General features: G+C 43.7%; 1 protein-coding gene across 1 annotated transcript in view; it reads right to left on the reverse strand.

The window, feature by feature from the left end:
• Positions 1–23,564, reverse strand: part of LOC121862946 (transcription factor IIIA-like) — a 247,654-nt gene that overhangs the window by 110,032 nt on the left and 114,058 nt on the right. Inside the window, exon 5 of the mRNA XM_042361399.1 lies at positions 718–884. Coding sequence (XP_042217333.1) covers positions 718–884 — 167 coding nt within the window. The remainder of the gene's footprint in view (positions 1–717; positions 885–23,564) is intronic.

Genomic DNA, 23,564 nt, shown 5'->3' on the forward strand with positions numbered 1-23,564 from the left:
TTGAGAAAAGGGCTGCTGAAAGGCTTTATGATATGGCAAGTACTGATGTATGGGTCTGAGTGTGGACACTGTCAGCAGACACCAGAGAGAGGTTGGAGGCCTTTGAAATGTGGTGTCATGGGTGAATATTAAGAATAAGCTACACTTACAGGAAAATAAATGAAAAAGTACTGTACAGTACTAAGATTAGCAAAATCTTCAAGAGAAATACTTGAAATATACAGAAAAAGAAAGATGAGATACAGGACTGTGATCATTGATGATGAATGAAGTTTAGCTTCTGCTTTGACATGTAAGAATGGACTATCTGACATGATATGAGGTACACAACATCCTGTCATGACTAAAGAATTTTACAGACTGTCTGGCCTTTGGAAGACTAAAAAGTTTCCCTCCAAATACTTAACCCAGTTACGCAATGCACTCGGTAAACTCCCTTAACACACAACTCTCCCAGATCCAGATGTGCTGGGTGAAGGATGTGATTGTGCATTCTAACTTGAACAATGCATTCCTGTCACTAAACTGTCTTGTCTCCTGGAAGCTGGGTAGACTACCATGGATCAATCAGTGTGCTGGATCTTCAAAACTTCCAAATCTGTTCAAATAATCAAGTTCACAAGATTTGCAGACAGACAGAAAAACACACATACTGTACATACAAAAGTAAAAGAGGACAAAGAGTGAGGATCTTATTGATTACTAAGAATTTTCTACCTTTTGGATGACTAATGGAGAGATGATACTGCAGGTCCTTGTATCGATCAAACGACTGTTTGCAGGATTCTTGAGGGCAGGCATAACGATTCTTCCCGTGAATCAAGTTGTGACGCTTAAGTCGACTCGGAGTCTCACACCGGGAATCACACCCTGGGAAGTCACATCTGGAGAGCGGTAAGAAACAATATCTATTAAACTATGTTCTTATATACAGAAAATTGAGGTGTAAGAATCCTTTTCATGGCTAAAAAGATGAACATATACCAATGCCAAGCACTTAGGCAGAGCCTCCCACTGGCTAGAGGGCAATGTTTGACAGCTGGTCTTGCTATCTTGGTTGATAATGTTTGCTTCATGTGATGAGTGCAATGTTGCATACCTACGAAGAAAACCAGTATGAATTTGGTCTGGAAATCAAGGTAGAAGCTGCAATTTGGCAGGATATTCACTTTGTCACAAAACCACAGGAGATTGTACACTTTTAAGACCCCTCATACCAGTTACAGTTATTTCTGCTACAATGCGTGTTTTGTCAACATGAATTGGTTGCAACGAGATTGATGAATAGGGGAACGCTGTTTGTAAAATGCAAACTTTTGCATACGAATGTTGGCTATAGTGTGGGGTTATGCAACGTTTACAGTTGACGTTCAACATCACATGTTCAATTGATTCATGTCTTGTTTGTGAAGTGTATTTTGAGAGGTACTCTGTAATTTTTTTTTTTCAAATTTAGCTGTTACCCATAAATACTGTATGAAAAGAATAAGTAAAAAGAATGTTTCGCAGTGAGGACTAATAACGGTTTACACCGGCGCTCTCTGTTTACATCACACGATCAGTTGAATCGTGCAGTTTCTGTCAATTACTCTGTGATTTTCGCTATTTTCTCCAATTTTGTTGTGTTAGCGATGAATATGGAATGACAAGGTAAGAAGAATGTTTCCAAGAAGCGATCTGGTGATCGAATTGCCGGTGGTGAACGTCAAAGAGGTTTACAAGAACGTAACTATCACGTTGTAGCCCACGCCATCCTAGCGACCGCCCGGTCTGCTATTGTGTGCTTTTTTGGGTGGTGCTACCACCTGTCAAGTCAAGATAATGGCCTCTACCTCTACTGGGGGTCCTACTGGTGCTGGTGGGGGTGGGACAGACCCACCTAAGCGGCAAATAAGGAAAAGAAGAAGCGGGACTATCATAAGGGAGTTAAGTTTGTCAAGTACCCGATGCAGGATAAGCAGTGTGTGATTAAGTTATTTGAGGAAGGCCAAGAAAATAGTTTCCGAAAAGCACAATCAAGTCAATAAAGGCAGAATTTGTATCATTTGGAGGTTATAAATAGGAAAATCAGAGGTTGATGTAGAGTGGCCAGTCTATAATGCTATTTTTCCCATTAGTTTATGTATTTGCATTTGGCAAATTTGAATTTGACGCAATTTTTCCAGTCTATATTACTTGCGAAATACAAGATCTTACTGTACTCTACTTTATGAAAAATATGAGCAGTCCAAATTTACGTTCTGTAACTGACCACATTCAACACCTGACGAGTTATTGTGTCATCCGAAATTCCCACCGTTTTGTTTAATGGGCACACTACCGTATATCGCGGCCTATAAGGCGTCGGGGTGCATAAGACGGCCCCCCCCAAATTTCCATTTAAAAAGTAGCTTTTGAGCTCTATTTGCTGTATAAGACCAGTACCCCAAATGTGACACTTACCCACTGACTCAGTAGTCCTTTACCAACCATCCTTGGTTTTTTAAAATAAAGCCAATTCACTTCAAGTAATGTCATCAAATATTACCCGCTGGTGTAGTGTAAACACTAGTGACGTCACTGAAGCGTCTGCTATTTACCGGTAACTGGAACTAATGTCGGTGTCGAGTAAAATTTTTCCATTTACTTGAAATGGATTTACCGATTTATTTGTTTATTAATTTATTTATAATATACTGTAACATATTAAACACACTGAAAGTATTTTCTTTCATTTATACGCTTGCTTCGCACGAGACGATCGGTGGTGGGAGTGTTCCCTCGTCTCGGTGGTGTGGCTGTGTTCCGACTATTTATACAACAGGTGGTTCAACAGCAACCACCGTATTCTAATTGTGGTGTTTCATTAGGATTTGAGTGAAAAAGGTTACCGGTATGTACTTACTACATACATTTATTACACAAACATATATATATATACAGTGGGGTATGCTATAACGAATCTAATTGGTTCTAGAACCTTGTTCGTTATAGCATTCGTTCGTTATAGGATTAATCCGTTCCAGGCCACCAAATACAACCACTTAACACTAAAAAATATAATATAAAATTGTAAAAATTGTAAAAAACTGCATAAATATGCATCTAAACCCCTGAAATAACCAATATCATTAATACTTGTAATAAAAAAACAATAAATTAAGAAAAAAAAAAAAAAAATAATTTTTTTAAATAATATTAGATTGTAGGAGTTTACACAAGTTAAGTTATAGCATTCTCAATTTTATAAGTGGAAAAACCGTTCATTATAGAATATTATTAGTAGGATCGTTCATTATAGCATACCCTACTGTGTTATATATATATATATATATATATATATATATATATATACATATATATATATATATATATATATATATATATATATATATATATATATATATATATATATATATATATATATATAATTATCTCGATTGTGGTGACTAGGAATCCCATCGGCTAGGCCACAAGCTGCCTTTAGTCACACCCAGTAGGCTCGAGGTTCGATTCTCTGCTGGTGAGGTCGTGGATTATATGTTCAAAGTCCGCTGTTATATGGACTAAAATGAAGTATATATATATATATATATATATATATATATATATATATATATATATATATATATATATATATATATATATATTATATATATATATATATATATATATATATATATATATATATATATATATATATATATATATATATATATATATATATATATATATATATATATATATATATATATATATATATATATACTGAATATACTATGTACAAAAATGAATGTTCAATGAATTATTTATGGTATTAGGTACTGGCCACTTCAGACAAAGATGGGCTATAAATAGCCTTGTTATCAATCCTTACATCTCACCCCTGAGCCAGAGGGAAGCATCTTTAAATAACATTTGTTTGCTTATTTTCCATTTACTTGAAATAGATTTACCGAATTATTTGTTTATTTATTTATTTATAATATACTGTAATATATTAAACACACTGTAATTATTTTCTTTAATTTATAAACTTGTTTTGCGACAAAGGAATGTTCTCCAGTAGTGTTTCATTAGGATTTGAGTGAAAAAATATTACGTACTTACTTCATACATTTATTACACAAACATATTTATATATACGGTATATATATATCCTTCATAACCGAGTCATCCGGGAAATACGCACTGCAAAGAAGTCCCACTACCCAACCAAATTACAACACCTGAAGCAGACCAACATCAGTCAATGGTATGGTAAGCTTAAAGAACTCTGTGGACTAAACAATAAGAAACACCCCTCCTTCCTTAGCCATTAAACTAATGTTGACGCAGCTGAGCAAACAAATAACCATTTCAGCTACTATATGCCAGCGGCTCCCCCGGCTTGCAACCTCTCCCTGCACCTACCCCCCCTTCCCACTGACTTAGTAGAAGAATTTGAAGTAGCAAAACGCCTAGACAAACTAAAATTAAGACGCTCTACCACCCCATTGACTTACCAATGAAACTCTTCAGGAGTTCTCCCGAGCTTTAAACCCTATGCTCCATCATCAATGCTTCTCTCAGTCAAGCCAGATGCCCAGCTGACTGGAAGACCTCTTATGTATCACCAGTGCCCATCAACCAGCCCACAATCCTTAAATCAGCTCGACCTATTGCAATCACCCCAATACCCAGCCTAATCTGTAAGCTTTGTTCGACTGGGCTTATGCTGATATTGCAGGATGCATGGAGCCCTCAGCAATTGGCAACATGACTTCCTCCACCACTCACTGTCTTGTCAGCTTTCGATTACATATATTTCTCGATTACATATACCGCCATCTCGAGAAACGAAAACGTCTGTAGCTGTCGCCTTCATGATTTCACTAAAGCGTTCGGCCTGAAATCGATACAATATAATCATCAACAAAGCTAATGACCTCGGGCTTCGGAGGAGTCTTATACCATATTACAGACTTCCTCAGTGACCGGCAGCCAAGCTGTAAACTTCCGAGGGGCTGTCTCCACCTTTCAGTCACTCACCTGTGGCGTCCCCAAGGCACCAAGATGGGACCACTCTGCTTCATATGCTCATCAATGAGTGCCCTAGAGAAACCCTGCTCGCTGGAAATATGTCGGCGACTCCACCATTGGGATCCAATCAACAATTCTGCTCCCAACTATACCGCCCTTCAGGATTTAGACAGTCTCCCAAACTGAATACCAACAACCATGTCACCATAGCCATACCAAGACCATGGTTATGCACATCCAACCTCTCCTCGACATTGTCCCACCTCCTTCCATTACTTTAGGTCCGAACACACTCAGGTTGTAGATTCCACAGCTCCTCGTAGTCACCATAGACAACAAACTAAATTGGAAACCACCGTCAATTGAAGTTGTCAAATCCTCCGTTCCGTCTCCACCTCTCATGACTCAAGTCCCTCGGAGTTTCCCTGCACAGGCTCTCAGTGTTTACAACATTCATACTTCCCAAGCTCACTATACCTCCCCACCTGGTCTTCCTCTAAAATGCCACACAAACGTAAACACCTAGAAAAAGTGCAAGAGGGCATGCAAGATTATTCTCTCCTTCCTACTCCACATATCAAAAGCGCTCAACACACTGACCCTTCGACTCCGTGTCTTCTGACCTCATCTACAAATTTGGTAAAGGCTTCTACACTGCATCCTCGACACCGGCTCCTACTACCACCTGAGAACCCTGGTCAAGGAATTGCTGTTCGACTACAACGCATCCAGCCCATACGTTACACGAGGGCAGTCGCTATAAGAACAGCCCAGTCCCAACCATTGTAAAATTATCAATAACTTGTAATAAACCAGTGTATTCACTCCAGTAAAGCTTCTACTTGCACTATCACTATATTTGAAATGAACTGTAGTTTGAGCTTTCCCCATCTAATTAGCCAAAATGTCTTATTTGTGTCACTTATGTTACTTGTATATTATTTGTAATTCCGAAACCCATTCCCCAATATGTAACTGTACAGTTGTGTACCCCCATAGCAGTCAATTGAACCCAGAGACGTTAAAGTGAAGGAGGAGAAATCGCGTTAAATGAACAACAGAGACATATGGGATTAATTCAATAGAAACCGGCCCACGACCCCCAAACTCCCACTTTTGAGCACATACCTATGTTGTAGTAAAAATAACATCTTAATTTATGATGGTACATGCACACAATTAATACTTAAGAGAAATAGAAATACAGTCGCCAAGTTAATGTCCATTCAAATAATGGACTCAACTCTCCCCTCTCACACTACACAGCCGGCTAACAGATGGTGGTCGTTCCCTCCCTCCCCCACCCCCACCCAGCAATCCCAAGGAGATGTGTGGGATATATAGAATTTTTAATAAATAATACCTCAAACTAAAGAAGTTAGGATAATATAATTGACATTGCTGATTCCTTGTAAGACCCAGGAATATTTGAATATAATGTCATATTTTGGACAAAAGATAACATAGTTACCTAGAGAAAATTTTTATCTAAAATTGTAAGTTTAAAAACAAAATATATGATGTTTATATTCAAATGGTACTAAATTATAAAATTCCAGCAATGTAAATTATATTCTGACAGGTAATTTGTATGAATTTTATGAGCTAAAACAAATATCTTCAGTTAATAAAAAAAATAATCTTCACGACACTATCAGTCAATCAAAGTACCCACTTGCCTCCCCTCTTCCAACAGCGCGGTCAGTCCCAACCCTCCCCCACCCCACAATCCTCCCTTCCAGAGTTTTTAACATTTTAGTATTAAATAATACCTCAGATTAAAGTTAGGATAATATAATTGGCATTGCTGGATTCATGTAAGATAGGGCTATTTTGAATATAAATGTCATATATTTTGGACAAAAGATACCATAGTTACCTAGAAAAATATTTATCTAAAATTGTAAGTTTAAAGCAAAATATATGATGTTTATATTCAAATGATCACCAGTATAAGAATTCCAGCAATGTAAATTATATTCTGACCCGGGTAATTTGTATGGGTACATAGGCTAAACAAATATCTTCAGTTAATAAAATAAATAATAATAATTCTTCACAAGGTAACAGATGGTCGGTTGGTCCCTCCTCCCCCACCCCCACCAACCGTCCAAGGAATGTGTGGGATAACCACTAAATTTTAATAAATAATACCTCAAACTAAAGTTAGGATAATATAATTGACATTGCTGGATTCCTTGTAAGACCAGGAATATTTTGAATATAAATGTCATATATTTTGGACAAAAGATACCATAGTTACCTAGAGAAAAATTTTTATCTAAAAATTGTAAGTTTAAAAGCAAAATATATGATGTTTATATTCAAAATGATCACCAAATTATAAGAATTCCAGCAATGTAAATTATATTCTATTTCATTGTATGAATTTTAATAAGAAGCAAAACAGGCAGTCAGGCAGGGTGGCGTGGGGCAAATCTAAAATAGCGTCTCGGACACTCACCGCGTATATGTGGAAAAATCCGCGTTAAGTGAAAGTTCAGCTTTGGCAAGGCACCGCGTATATCTGAAAACGCGTTAAGTGAAACCGCGTTGGCGGGTTAAAACTGTATATTTTCAGCCTTCTGGCTGCCAAGCTCTTTCAATAAACCGTTAATTATTATTGTTATTATTATTACATACATACATACATACATACATACATACATATATATATATATATACAGACAGACCCCGACTTTACGACCGTCGGGGACTTGACCACCAGATTTTTTATTAATGTTTTTTTTATTTATTTATTTTTTTTTTTTTTTTTTCAAATGAGCATTTTCTATACCGAAACGTTTCCAGTTAATGTAGTCTCCATGTACAATTAGAAAATTATGGGGGCTATGTGCATTCATGACTACATTAAGGTAAGTGCTGTCACACTGTAACCATTCCTTATTATTCTTTCACTGTACTGTATCCATTCCTCATTATTCATTACTTTTACTGTACTGTATTTCATTGCAGATTATTTATTTGGAAAAAAAAAAAAAAAAAAAATTATCTATGTCGGACTTCCGGACTGTATTTTGGTCCCTAACCCGTTCATGAAGTCGGGGGTCTATCTGTATATATACACACTATACATACATGTCTTTTAACCTCACGTCCTCCTCCTGTCCTAATCCTCACCTCACCCTCCTTACCCTCCCTGCCCGCCCTGCCCGCCCGCCCGTTCGTGCCCGCCCATAAGCCGCCTGGCCCGATCAACCACGCCTCGGCTCCTCCCGCTACCTTAACTCGCCTCACGCCCGCCTCCACCGCCTCGCACGCCAGTGTGACCACCAATCCCCTTATGTTTTTGTCCCGTGAGTTATACTAAATCGGTGGTTAGTGTTACTTAATATTGCGATAATTACAGAGCTTCACTCAGTGTGTTTTTATGCTCGTATGATTTGTAATGTACTCTGTAATGTAATAAATAATATTCAATGTAGTGAGCAGAGCTTCACTCCCGACCCAGCGAATGAGAATATTGTCGTGGCCGAAACTATAGTTGCCAAACATTGACGTAAATATAAATGTTTTTCTTTACGGATACACTTCCAACTAATCCATCATTCCTTCGGATTGTATATATATATATATATATATATATATATATATATATATATATATATATATATATATATATATATATATATATATATATATATATATATAACGAACAGGTTCTAGACAATTAGATTGTTATATTATATATATATATATATATATATATATATATATATATATATATATATATATATATATATATATATATATATATATATATTCTAATTGGTTCTAGAACCTTTTCGTTATAGCATTAGATTAGATTATAGGATTAATCCGTTCCAGGCCCCAAATACAACCACTTAACACTGAAAAATATAATATAAAATTGTAAACATTGTAAAAATGCATAAATATGCATCTAAACCCCTGAAATAATGAGTATCATTAATACTTGTAATAAAAAACAATAAATTAGTAAAAAAAATAAATAAAATAAATAAATAAATAAATAATGTTAGTTTGTAGGAGTTTCGTTGGTTATAGCATTCTCAATTTTATAGGTAAACCGGATTGGTTATAGGAATATGGTAGTAGATCGTTAGATTATATACATACTGTGTATATATATATATATATTTTTTATATATATATATATATATATATATATATATATATATATATATATATATATATATATATATATATATATATATATATATATATATATATATATATATATATATATATATATATATATATATATATATATATATATATATATATATATATATATATATATATATATATATATATATATATATATATATATATATATATATATATATATATATATATATATATATATATATATATATATATATATATACAACAAAATATATGTACAAAAATAAATGTTAAATGAATTATTTATGGTGCATTGGTGCTGGTCACTTCAGATACAAGGCAGTCTATAATGTATCTCCTCTTCTTACAGCTGCCAATGTGTCTTGGTAATTAAATTTGATGTTTATTTTATTGTCCAATTTATCATGTATCAAAGTAATATTACTAAAATTGTGTAGGTAGTAGGCAGCTACCAAACAGGTAGACCTCCTGGGAAGATATTGGAAGCATAATGTGTTGTCTAATGGTAGACCCTGCTGCCATATGGCATCACGAAATTGTGGCAAGTCCCAGGTTCAGCGCTGACCTGACTTTCTGCCTCATTACACACAATTGCAGTTTGAATTGTTCCTCTCTAACTTTGACAACACAACATACATACAGTATATTATTTCTCACTTTTGATCTTTTTTTACTTTTGTATTTATTTATGGTTAGTTACTTAAAATAAGGCCAATTCACTTCAAGTAATGGCATCAAATGTTACCAGCTGGTGTAGTGTAAACACTAGTACTTAAGCGTCTGTATTTAACTGTCAGTAGTTTCAAGAATTAATGCAGTCATTTACTGAATATTCTGTAAAAAATAAATTTTAAATTAATTATTTATAGAATATTATTATCAGTAAATATACGATATGCATTACTGACCACCTCCAGACTAAATAGCCCAATCTGGCGGGTCACTTTCCTGTCTTGTCTCCTCACTGGCAAATGGGGCGTGGGAGGTGTGTGATGATAGCTGTGTTTATAACAGGGTATAATTCTCTTTTACGGTATGTTAGACAGGTTTATAATACATTTTATTATTTTTAATATACGTGTCTTAATTTGAATCCAGCTTACTTAGCGTAAGTTTCAGTATAAAATAATTAGTGGTAAGACCTTGTGAGTGGCTTACGATGTTTCCATCACCACTCGTTACACACTAAACCACAATATTTAAGAGGTAAGAATTTTATACTTGGTGGTTAAGACGACCCCCTAACTTTGGGCAGATTATTTTAATGTTCAAATTCCGTCTTATAAGCCGAGATATACGGTACTCGGGATCAAGTATGATGATGATCATCCAGCTATGATACAATGGTACGAGTTATTAAGGATGTCACCTAGGTTGGTGAGTTTTAAGGTGACTAAAGAGGCCGTTACGGGACCAGCAGGGTCATTCGAAGATGTTGCATATGTGGGGGCTCTATCTAGTGCAGGAGGGGTGACAGCAGCGTCTTTCCGGCATTGGCGCTTGTCTGTCTTGTTATGCAGTCGGGCTAACTTCAGTATTGACACCTTCCTGTGGAGTGCTCCTCCAAGCGTTACATGGAGTAATCGTCTCCCAGGTGAGGGGTTCAATTAGCGCTTTTTCAGGTTTGTCTTAAGACTATCCTGAAACAGGTAGTCCGTGCTTAACATTGTTTCGGTGATCCGTACAAGTCTTTTTTGCGTCGTCACGGACTACTTTCTATGGCATATCACCCTCTCTCATCTGGCCCCGCTAAGCTCTTTCGACTTGGCGCAGAGTCTCAATGACTCACCACCCTCCTCCGTCCCCACACTCCTCCCTCCGCCATCCGCCTCCTCTGCTTCACTACCCACCACACACTCACTCTACCACCTCTGCCCATCGGTGAGTACCAATACAAACTTAGTAGTTGTATAAGTATGCACACTATTTTCTATAGAATTGGCAATGATTTTCTGTAAATGTAATGTATTTCATGGGAAAGGGCTCAGGAACGTAACTCTCGTGTTTTTATCTATTTCTTAGGGGGAAAATTGATCAGCTTAACGTTGTTTGTGATATAACGTCGCAATTTTAGGAACATAACCCTGACGTTAAGCAGACTATCTGTACCTTTTCAGTTGCCCGCCAGCATCACGTTTACAATTTGTTAGGTGACTATAAAATAGCTGCTTTGACAATCTACTGTCGTCCATGCGGGTAACATGGCCAGTCCAGCGTAATTGTTCATGGATAATGGTAGCCTCGATGATCCTACAATTGGTGTCAGCAAGAATACTGGCATTTGTTCTCTTGTCTGAGAACTCGTAGGATGGGCGTGAACTACATTGGTGAAAGTGCCCTGAGGTTCCTCCTGTATGTGACCCATGTCTCGCTGACATATAGCAGGATGGGGAGGACCACTGCTCGATATACGTGCAACTTTCTAGATAATTTCAGCTCCTACAGCTGAAGACATGGGTATGGAGTAGGCCAAAGACTTGAGATGCACATTTGATCAGATGCTGAATCTCTTCATCGATGTCCGCGGTGGTGGACAGGCGGGAGTCGAGATACTGAAAGTTGGTAACATTAGAAAGGGTAGTACCATTAAGCTGGATGGATGGTGAAGTTTCTCCTCATCCTTATGGCATTAATTGCAAATTTTCGTGTGTGTACCAGTGATCACCAGGAGAGTTTTAAGTGTTTGGTGCGATAGTTGGTGGTGCCAGTGTGGGATAAGCCAACTTAAGAAGAAACGGTCTCAAGACTCCCATCCCTGAGGTCAGTGACAGTAGACTAACCATTCTATGCCTGCTGCCGCTTCCCACACGTAACAGACACCCCGGGAAGTGCCAGCCACCCTCCACACCCAACCAAGTAAGACATTATTACTATACTTACATCAGTGTGACCATAGAAATTGTGAGTATTCCTGCCATAGATATACAAATAAGTCAGGTGTGACAATTCCTACTCCCAGTGTATAAATCCGATTTTGTATAGACTTCTGCCCTCACCCCCCAGGGGTGGCCTACACACCCACATACGCACGTATGTCCCTACTACCCAGACACTGCTATCCAACCTGTCGCCTCTCTGTCCTATTCTCATAAGAATTAGTTTCCTCTGAATGAGACCAAAGCAGATGTCAGTGGGAGACATTCCTGTTGCCCAAAGTGTGGAGCATTATGCCGGGCTACTACTTTTGCTGCATCTGTGCTAGCCAGAACCAAATGCACAAGCTGTGAATGTGCAAGAAACAACCGCCGACCTGGGGCCGTCACAGGAGGACACAGTGGATATCGCCTGGACACCACCGCCCGATGATATCCTGAATGATAACAGTGAGTCCACTCTAGTCTGAAAATGTTGTGCCAATAATTGCTTCTCCAATATTAGCAGATGTCCACGAGGTGAATGGCAGACAGCCACCACAGTGGAATGGCGTGTTGCTGAAAAATGCAGATAAATGGGTTAATGAAAACTACTTAAAAGTTGTCAGGTGGTCGCCAGCTAACCTCTCTGAACCACCCAAGTGTTCGGCCACCAAAGAAATGATTAGGAAGATGACTTGCCTCCTAATTGATACTCAGGACTGCTTCCTTGCCCAATTAGCTCTTCAAATACTGGCAATAATACCCACTTTCCTGTCAGAGTATAAACGCAAGGAAGAAGTCCAAAGAAAATGTTGCAGCAATGAAGAGAAGAGTGACAATGTGGCAAGGGGGCTTTGATGATCTCCTACGTGAAGCAAGAACACTGCAGGAGAGACTAAAGTTCATAGAAGACTGAAAGCAAAACACCGACCATGTTGCCAGAAAGTTTCAAAACAAGATGCGTATGGGAAAAGTATCCTTGGCAGTAAGATCTCTCACAGAGGAATCTTCCGGTGGTGTTCTGCCAATAAGCAGAGAGACATTACAACAACTGAAGGAAAAACATGTCCCTGCAAGTGAAGATGAAGGCATCAGGTTCCAAGGAGCCTATATCCCTCCAAACGCTGTCATGTTCGAGAAAATAACAGGAGGGATGGTGTGGAAAAAAGCACTGAAAACACAGGGAGGGGCAGGCCCTTCAGGCGTGGATGCAGACGGTTGGAGAAGCATCCTTCGAGGCATCCCTAGCACTAACAAGTTTGGCCCCAGAGCAAGTGATCTCTACAATGCCACTGCCACCCTTGCAAGAAAGCTAGCAACCTCGTGATGTTCTGACGGCCTGCCAGCTCATTCCCCTGGATAAAAATCCAGGATGTAGGCCTTTCGGGGTGGGGGAAGTGCTGGGACAGATCACTGGAAAATGCATAATGAAGGTGGTAAATGATGATGTCAGGGCAGCTGCAGGAAACTTGCATGTTTGTGCTGGCCACCAGGCTGGAGGGAAAGCTGCTATTCACACCATGAGAAAGATATTTGAGTACCATGTTAGTGAGGCAGTACTCCTGGTTGACGCTTCCAACGCATTCAACATAATCAACCGCAAGGCTACACTGCACAACATCAAGATACAAGTGTCCAAGCTTTGCAATGTATGTTGGAAACACCTATAGGAACCCATCAGAGAACTATATAAAGAATTTCAAGGCTCTAAGAGGAGATACCATCATACTGTCAACTGAGGGGGACCCTGTTGCCGTGGCAATGTACGCTGATGACCTAACAGGAGCAGGAAAATTGGAGGACATCAAAAAGTGGTGGGACCAGATAACATCACATGGTCCACATATAGGGTACCACCAAATGTCAGCAAGTCCTTCCTCATTGTGCAGCCAGAACACTATGAAAAGGCAGTGGTGGTGGAAGTGAGGTCAAAATAACAAAGAAGGGCCAAAGACACCTAGGTGCGGTAATCGGCACGAAGGACTTCAAGACCGAGTACATAACAGGAAATGCAAATTAGTGGGTGAAGGACCAAGCTCTGCCTGACATTGCTAAAACAGAGCCACATGCGGCGTTTGCGGCATTCACCCATGGAGTCAAGCATCGCTGGAATTACCTGATGAGCACTATCCCTGATATCGGACCCTCCTTCACTCTCTGGAAAAAGCCATCAGTGCCAATTTTATTCTAAAATTAGTGAAACACCTTCACTTAACCCCAGCAGAAAGGTCAATCCCTGCAAAACCACTGAGACTGGGAGGAATGGGATTGACCAATTCAGAGGAGCTTGCTGCCACCGAACATCAGAACTCAGTCAAGCTCACGGCAGCCCTCACTGAGCACATAATACCTCAGAATGCAAGAAGTGAGGTGGATACCAGCGAATTAAACAAGATTCGACAGTCCATTACGGCAGAACCACAGCACATCCAAAGTGATAAACTGCAGCAACTGATGCTGCAAGTGCCAGAGAACTTGAAAAAAAAGTAGCTATAGCACAGGAGGTGGGTGCCTCGAACTGGCTAACAACGTTACTGATAAGAGCAAAAGGTTTCAGTCTTAATAAACAAGAATTTACATATGCCATTGCTCTAAGGTACGGTAGGCCAGTAGAAGGTTTGCTCTCCCAATGCGTGTGTGGCTCTTCCTATGAAATCGACCATGACATGCTGTGCAAGAAAGGGGGCTTCGTATGCATGAGGCATGATGACATAAGGGATCTCACAGCAAATATGTGGAAGGAAATCTGTCATGATGTCAGGGTAGAACTGACCCTCCTTCCATTGGGCGGTGAGAATTTCTATCACAGGAATTCAAACACATCCAACGAAATCTGTGTGGACGTTAATACTCGAGGATTCTGGACACGGGGACAGCGAGCTTTCTTTGACATCAGGATTTTCAATCCCATTGCTGCATGTCACCGTAACCTAGCTCTTGATGTTGCACACAGGAAGGATGAGAATGACAAGATAGAGCACATGGGGAGAGAATTCTGAATGTTGATCAGAACAGCTTCACTCCTCTGGTGGGATGGGACCAAGCGCAAGATGTTTCTATGCCAGACTCGCGGAGGCGTTATCTGAACAGAAGCAACAGCCCAGAAGTTATGTTACAGCCTGGTTGAGATGTCGATTGTCCTTTTCTCTGCTTAGGTCTGCATTGCTCTGCCTCAGGGAAATGAAAGTAACAGCCCTAAAAGCCGACAACAGTCACAGATATTGACTATGAGGCAACAGTCACTGAATGCTGCATAGATCTGTGGCTCAACTAACTCAACACAGCGAGAGTAGCTACTTTAGTATTAGGATAGTTAATTTTAAGGTAATAAAATGGTGGCGAAGGTGTGGCTATTGGGGGAGGCTGGAGGACACTAAAAATATAAATAAAATAACAGTACAGTGGTCCCTCGGTTAACGAACGCCTCGGTTAACGAAATTTCGGTTAACGAATTACCTTCCATAAGAATATTCAATTCGGTTAACGAACAAAAATTCGGTTAACGAAATTCTTACGAAAACATGCCAACATGTTTTCGCTTGCTCACCAGCTGGTAGATTAGTCCGCCAATACAGTAATCGGTTCTAGGGCTTAAATTCGTTCCCATTTGAGTAAATATCAAGAAGGTTGTGCTACTAAATATTTTTCCAAGTTTTATATTAAAATTATTAGTCATTTTAACACTTATTTAACATAATTGCAGTACAGGGAACTAGTTTTTGGTGCGCCCATCAGCCCCTTCACTCACCCACCAAGGCGTCTGTTTGTGTCTCTGTTCAGTGGAGGTAACATCTTGCTTGTGGCTCTCTTGAACATAAACTTTTGTTACATTTTTACAGTACAATTAATGGTCATTCTGAAAATTATTTAACATTTTGATAATATATAGTGCAGTGCAGTGTTGATTTAAATAAAATAATCTTTAATTACAGTAAATAAACTTAAAATTTTAGTGGCGAAATTGTTATTGAATCCAATTTTGACTGAATTTATTTGTGAAAGAGCCAGAGAAATTTACGAACATTTGAGCAACCTAGTTCTTCTGGCACAAAGCTTGAAGAGTTTAGAGCCAGCAAGGGCTGGTTTGAAAAATTTAAGAAAAGAAGTGACATTTTTAGTGGTGTTAGACATGGTGAAGCTGTCAGTGCAGATAAAGAAGCAGCAGCAAAATTTGTAGTGGAGTTTAAGGAACTGGTGGATGAAGAAAATTATCGTCCACAGCAAGTGTTCAATGTGGACGAAACTGGGCTGTTCTGGAAAAAAATGCCCAAAAGGACATTCATCACCAGAGATGAAGCCTCTTTACCTGGGCATAAGGCCATGAAGGACCGTCTCACTCTATTGCTTGGTGCCAATGTTTCAGGGGATTTCCGACTGAAGCCTGTAGGTTATGTATCTATGCTACTGTGCCGAGTAGCAACCTTGTATATAAGCTACTGTGCCGAGTAGCATCTATGTATATAATTACGTGGCAAAACTGCACGTGTTGTGTGGCAACATTGCCCCGAGGCTGCCATATGGCAAGGCAGTCTCAGTCTGACTTCGTGGGCTGTGCATGGCACACGCTAGTCACCACTTGTATTTCTCCTATCCGAATAAAAGGACTTCAGTGTTACCCGGTGTTTCCCTACCCATCACTGCATTCTTCAGGGAACACTTGGAACCTTCATGGCACAGTGACTAGGATCTGTGGACTTACAAGTGTGTGAACAATGCCGACGGTTACATCTGCCGGCGATGTGCACGTCGACTCTTAGTGTGTTGTGTTGTGTTTCGCCGCGATGTGCAGTGTTGGGCTGTCACAGTGCTTTTTAGTGACGGTGGCAGTGTTAGTGTCAGTGTATTAGTGTGTCTAGAGCTGAGAGTTGAGCATTGGCCTGTTTTTTGTGGTACCCACGGAGCACGCAGGCGTACACCCTTCTCGTGTGACATCCGGGAGACACTGACGGTCTCACCCCCGTGGCGGCTCTAGCCACCGGCATTAAGGCCACCACGACGTGCTCTCTCAGACACACACACAAACACACGCACGCACGCACTCACTCACGGACAGAACAGTGGACTCTATGTGTTATTTCTGCGCTGTTTATGTCATATATATGTGGTTCGAGCTGTTGAGGCGCCACTTTATATACTAAACAGTGCAGTCCACGCACACACTAAAATGGACGGTAAGAAGGGACAACGTCAAGATGGGAGACACGACTCCCCACCACCTTCCCCTCCACCGGGCGCAGACTCTCATCCTCCACCTCCAGTGATGGACATTGCCACAATTCTGAGGTGGATGGACGACCGGGACGAGCGACGTAGAGAGATGGAATTTCAGAGGGAGGAGATACGAAGAGAGGAGGAAAAGGCGCGCTTTGATGTAATATTGGCGACCCTGGCGCTAACCCACCCTCCCTCACTCGTGCACCAAGGCGCCAGTACCCTCACTCCTCCACCACACCAGCGTCCTCCAGGCACTCTTGCTACTCCAACAGCTCCCAAGGCATCTGTTCAACCCCCACCCGCCCTCTCACCAGACGTCACGTTTCAGCTTTTTCGTGAGTGGAGGCGGCGTTGGACAGATTACTCCACGATGGTGGACCTTGACAGCATGCCTCCAAACAAACAGCTCATCCAACTGCGGATGTGTTTGTCGCTGGAGACCCAGAGAGTTTTGGAGCACACGTTGCAAGTGCCTCCCGATTCTACATCTTCAGTGACGGATGTGCTCGACCTTTTACAGGAGCACGTTAAAGGTCGGAATAACGAGGCTTTGCGTCGCCGCGCCTTCACCAGCTGCAAGCAGGCGGAGAACGAATCCTTTGACGACTTTTTTGTACGCTTGAAGAGTTTGTCAGAGGAGATCGACGTCTGCAAGGCGCACAGCCGGGAATGTGAGGAAGCCTGGATCAAGCACGGAATCTTGACAGGTGTCAGGCAGGAAGAGTTGGTGCAGCGACTCATCCCCCTGGACGCTTCCTCCACACTCCAGGTGGTAGTGACTGAATGTCGGTCATACGAGGCCACCAAGTCCGCCACCTCTGCCTTACGGGCCCCTCCTGCTGTGAGAGCAATCTCTCAATACAAGAAGGATAAGAAGGCGGGCAACAACGCGAAGGCTGCCGCACGTTCTTCCACGCCTCCGCCTAGTGCTTCCTGTGGCAGCTGTGGAAAGCAGCATGGCCCCAAGACATGCCCGGCAACCGACGCACTGTGTCGTGGATGTGACCGTAAGGGCCACTGGTCTAACACAGACAGGTGCCCTGCACGAGGCCACAAGTGTCAGGCCTGTGGTCGCTATGGACACTACGACAAGTGCTGCCGCCAACCCAAGCCCAAAAGCCCGAGACGAGGAGGAAAGCAGCGCACTTCCCTCGGGGTGGTTCGCATGCATGCCCCTTCAGATGGCCTACACAGCCCCAAGCAGCAGCTGAGTCACATCAGGAGGGTGGAATCGACCACACGCCCCAGGGCTACCCCTTCCCCTACCATCCGCGTCGCCGTCATACACGGTGATGTGTCGGGTCACATCGAGGTGATACCGGACACCGGCGCTGATACTACGGTGATAGGCCTGAAGCACCTCCAGAAACTGGGCCTCACCAAACGCGACCTGGGACCACCGCCGCAGCTGCAGTACTACAATGCTGACGGTTCCCAGATGCCAGATGCTGTGGGCTCCTTTCAAGCGGAGATCACTTATGGCGACAGGTCGTGTCACGGATGGATCGACGTGCAGCCTACTCTCGCTACACCCTTGTTGTCGTGGGAGCACTGCAAGGAGTTAGGTGTGGTGCCCAGAGACTTTCCCGAGCAGATCCCAGCTGCTCGGTACACCGCCAGCAGGGTGCATGAATCACTGAGCGACGCGCCTGGCACTGCCGCACAGAGCGGCCCAGAACCCGCGTCCACTCCCGCCCCGCCTCCACCCAAGTCACGGCTGCTTCCTCTTCACAGCGAGACGTCTCCTTCAGCCGCAAGGGCCTACTTCCTGAAGGAGTATTCGGATGTGCTGGTGACGAAGGAGGCCCTACGGAACGCGCCACTGAAGGCTATGGCGGGTCCGCCTATGAGGATACACCTGCGGGAAGATGCACAGCCGTTTGCCATACACACTCCCCGGTTGATCCCTCTCGCCTTCAGGGATTCAGTCAAGAAGGAACTGGATTCCATGGTGGCCCAGGGTGTCATCGTACCCGTTGATGACGACCTGTCCCCTTGGTGCCACCCTCTAGTCGCTGTGGCTAAGACTAACGGTGGTGTGGGAATTACTACCGACTTGTCCAAGCTTAACAGTCAGGTGTCCCGTCCCGCCCACCCTTCACCCACACCTTTTGCAGCTATACAGAGTGTGGATCCGAAGGTACGGCACTTCTCGACGATGGACGCCCTCTGTGGTTACTGGCAGATCCCACTGAAGAAGGAGGATCAGCCACTGACCACTTTCATCACGCCTTACGGACGCTTCCGCTACTGCCGTGGCCCTATGGGATTCGCTGCTACGGGGGACGCCTTCTGTCTCCGTGGTGACATGGCACTTCAAGGCGTGACCAACTGCGTGAAGGTAGTGGATGACGTCCTACTCTACGATGAGGACTACCTGACGCATCTTTGCCGCATCGACGAGGTACTGACCAGGTGTAGGACGCACGGCATCACTCTGAATGCCGAGAAGTTCGTCTTGGCCGCACCTGCAGTGTCCTTCTGCGGCTACCGACTCTCAAGGGATGGCATTGCTGCAGACCCGGAGAAAGTTCGCGCCATAGCGGACTTTGCAAAACCTGCCGACCTTACGGATCTCAGGTCTTTCATGGGCCTGGTGAACCAGCTGGCAGAATTTTCTCCTGACGTCTCCGCCGCTACCGGGCCTCTCCGCCCCCTGATGACTTTCATGTGGACCCCTGACCATGACCTCGCCTTTCTTAAGGTGAAGAAGGCCCTGTCAAGTCCACCTATCCTCGCTACTTTCAACCCAGCGCTCCCCACCGTCCTCCAGACAGACGCCTCGCGCCTGTACGGGGTTGGTTACGCCCTTCTCCAAGATCACGGTGGAGGAAAGTACCGGCTCGTACAGTGTGGCTCTCGCTTCCTCACCGATGCTGAGTCTCGCTACGCTACCATCGAGCTGCTGGCAGTGGTATGGGCCTTATCGAAGTGCAAATTTTACTTGATTGGCCTACAGCACTTCGACCTCATCACAGACCACAGGCCCTTGGTCCCCATTCTTAATCACTATTCGCTGGACGCCATCGAGAATCCCCGCCTCCAGTGCCTGAAGGAGAAGACTTTGGCCTTCATCTTCACCGCGGCTTGGCGCGCAGGTAAGGAGTTGTGCATCCCGGATGCCCTCTCCTGCTCCCCAGTGAGCCGCCCTACACCTGAAGACGAGATGCTCAGCACCGAGGCCGGTTTCTCCGTCAGCAACATCGTCACTTTGCAGGCCGTACAGTCCCTCGCCAGCACCCAGGCCTCAGTGTCGCCACCCGACAGCAATCTGGCCCTTGAGGAACTACGGACCACGGCACGCGACGACCCCTCCTACACTCAGCTCTTGGAAAGTGTGAGGACTGGGTTCCCTCGCGACCGTTTTGACCTCCACAATGCCCTACGCCCGTATTGGAAGATACGTGAGGACCTCTACGCAGATGGGGACCTTGTCCTGTACGGTGCCCGTGTGGTAGTCCCTGCAGCTCTCCGTCGTCACATTCTGGCCCGCTTACACGACAGCCATCGTGGAGCAGAGGCCACCAAGCGCCGCGCAAGGCAGGCTGTGTACTGGCCCAGCATTGACGCGGATATCGTCAATACGGTCCGTGCCTGTGAGCCGTGCCAGATCATGCAGCCCAGTCAACAGCAGGAGCCCCTCTTGTGCGACGACGAACCCACCAGGCCCTTCGAGTCCGTGTCGGCTGATTTCTTCAGCACAGCTGGGAAACATTTCCTAGTTGTCGCCGACCGACTCTCTGGCTGGCCTGTGGTGGTAATCTGTGGCTCGGACACGACGTCCACGGCCACCATTCGCCACTTCCGGCACCTCTTTCGTGACCTGGGCGTCCCAGTACGTCTGCGGACGGACGGTGGGCCACAGTTCACCAGCTGGGACTTCACAGGATTCCTGGATCGTTGGGGAGTCCGCCACATCGTGTCAATACCCCACTACCCACAGTCAAACGGCCATGCTGAGGCTGCGGTCAAGACAGTCAAGCACCTCATCCTCAAGGTGGCCCCTTCAGGCAACATAGACTGTGAGGCGTTTGACAAAGGACTCCTGGAGTTACGTAATACTCCTACCCACACAGGGCGCTCCCCTGCCCAGATCCTGTATGGTCACCCTCTCCGCTCTTGCGTTCCTGCACACGCCAAGGCCTTTGCGAACGAGTGGCAGACCAGAGCCGAGAGCTGCGACCGCCGCGCCGCTTCACATGCCCAGGACGCCAAGGCTCGGTATGACGACCGTGCCCGCCCTCTTCAGCCACTGGAGATTGGTGCCCTTGTCCGCATCCAGGACCCGACGACGACACGTTGGGACAAGGTGGGCATAGTGATGGGCGTCGGCCGGTCGCGGGACTACAAGGTCAGGATGCCGAGCGGCCGTGTCTGGTGGAGGAACCACCGCTTCCTCCGGCCAGTCCCACCCCCTGCTGCTGGCCCCCTGACCGAGGACGAGTTTCCTACACCTCACGAGGATCCGCCCCACAGTGCACCTCGACGCTCGGAGCGACTTAGGACTAAGAAGTCCGCTCAAGACAAAGACTATGAGCGTGAGGGGGGGAGGGAGATGTAGGTTATGTATCTATGCTACTGTGCCGAGTAGCAACCTTGTATATAAGCTACTGTGCCGAGTAGCATCTATGTATATAATAACGTGGCAACACTGCACGTGTTATGTGGCAACATTGCCCCGAGGCTGCCATATGGCAAGGCAGACTCAGTCTGACTTCGTGGGCCGTGCATGGCACATGCTAGTCACCACTTGTATTTCTCCTATCCGAATAAACGGACTTCAGTGTTACCCGGTGTTTCCCTACCCATCACTGCATTCTTCAGGGAACACTTGGAACCTTCAAAGCCTATGCTTGTCTATCACTCTGAGAACCCCAGGGTGTTCAAGCAACAAAAAGTGGTAAGGGGACAACTTGGAGTTTATTGGAAGTCCAACCGTAAGGCATGGGTAACAAGACAGCTCTTTAATGAATGGGCTGTTGAGGCATTTTGCCCTTCTGTGAAGAGCTAACTAACCACCAATAAACTCCCTTTAAAGGCTCTTCTCCTTATGGGTAATGCCCCTGGTCATGACCCTGAACTTGCCAGCAGTTTGGAGGCTCGATTTGACTTTGTCAAAGTGTTATTTTTGCCCCCCAACACTGCATCAATTATACAGCCAATGGACCAGAATGTAATCAGCAACTTCAAGAAGCTGTACATGAAGAAAATGCTCAGGAGGCATTATCAGGCATCTTCCACTGATCTTGAACTAACACTGGCACAGTTCTGGAAGACACAATTCGGCACCCTGGAGGCTGTAAAATTGACTGTGTCATCACGGCAAGAAGTTTCCGTTAGATCCCTCAATTCTGCATGGAAAGCACTGTGGCCATCAGCAGTCCATGATTTTGAGGGATTTGATGAAGAAGCAGAGTTGGACCAGGAGATTGTGTCCATTGGTCAGTCAATGGGACTCGAAGTGGAGGAGTATGATGTGGAAGAGCTTGTGATGTCTCATGAGCAGGAACTTACTCCTGAAGACTTGAAGCAACTGGATGAGATGTCAGAAGCTGACAGTGGTGAGAAGGAAAGGGAAAGTGATGACCATATGTCTTCTTCAGATTTAAAAGATGTTGTTCACTACTGGGAGAAGCTCAGGAAACTGGCTTTAAGGCACCCTGTTGTGGAAACAACAGAACCTATTTTGTGTAATGTTGAGGACAAAGTGGTCACCTTCTTCAAAAATCAGTTAAAGAAGAGGAGAAATGCCCGACAAAGAAAAATTTACAGTTTCTTTTCTAAAAGGCAGCAGGAGAAAGATGCTACCCCTCAGCCTTCCACTTCAAAAAGGAGAGAGGATTTTCCTGCTGGAGAATCTGTCAGTCCAGAGGTTCCTGACATTTTTATGGAAGGTAACTCGCCCTCCAAGAAGCAGTAAAATGCTTCTCCTCCACCCCCACTTCCTTCTCTTCTACCTTCTCCTCCTCCACCTCCCACTTCAAATTCACATCATCATCATCATCATCATAATCAACCAGGAGCCTTCTACATGCAGTTAACCCTCGCTTTACGCGGTCCCACTTTACGCGTTTCCACGTTTACGCGGTACCCAGCCGAACACGGAATGCTCACTTTCCGCGGTGTGTGTACCCTTTTACGCGGAGAGCGGCGCGAGCAAGGTGCACACAAGGTCGCCCAGTCATCAAAACATTACCGAGTTCTTCACCCGCCACCCACCACAGCCGGCCAAAGTCAGTGATAGTGATAATGATAGTGAGGATATGGACTTATATGGACTTTGAGGGGTTTGACAAAGAGGCCCTGCAAGCCTCTGTGGTGGATAGTGATAAAATTGATACA

This window comes from Homarus americanus, unplaced genomic scaffold, assembly GCF_018991925.1.
Source record: "Homarus americanus isolate GMGI-L3 unplaced genomic scaffold, GMGI_Hamer_2.0 scaffold24922, whole genome shotgun sequence".
Taxonomy (NCBI): domain Eukaryota; kingdom Metazoa; phylum Arthropoda; class Malacostraca; order Decapoda; family Nephropidae; genus Homarus; species Homarus americanus.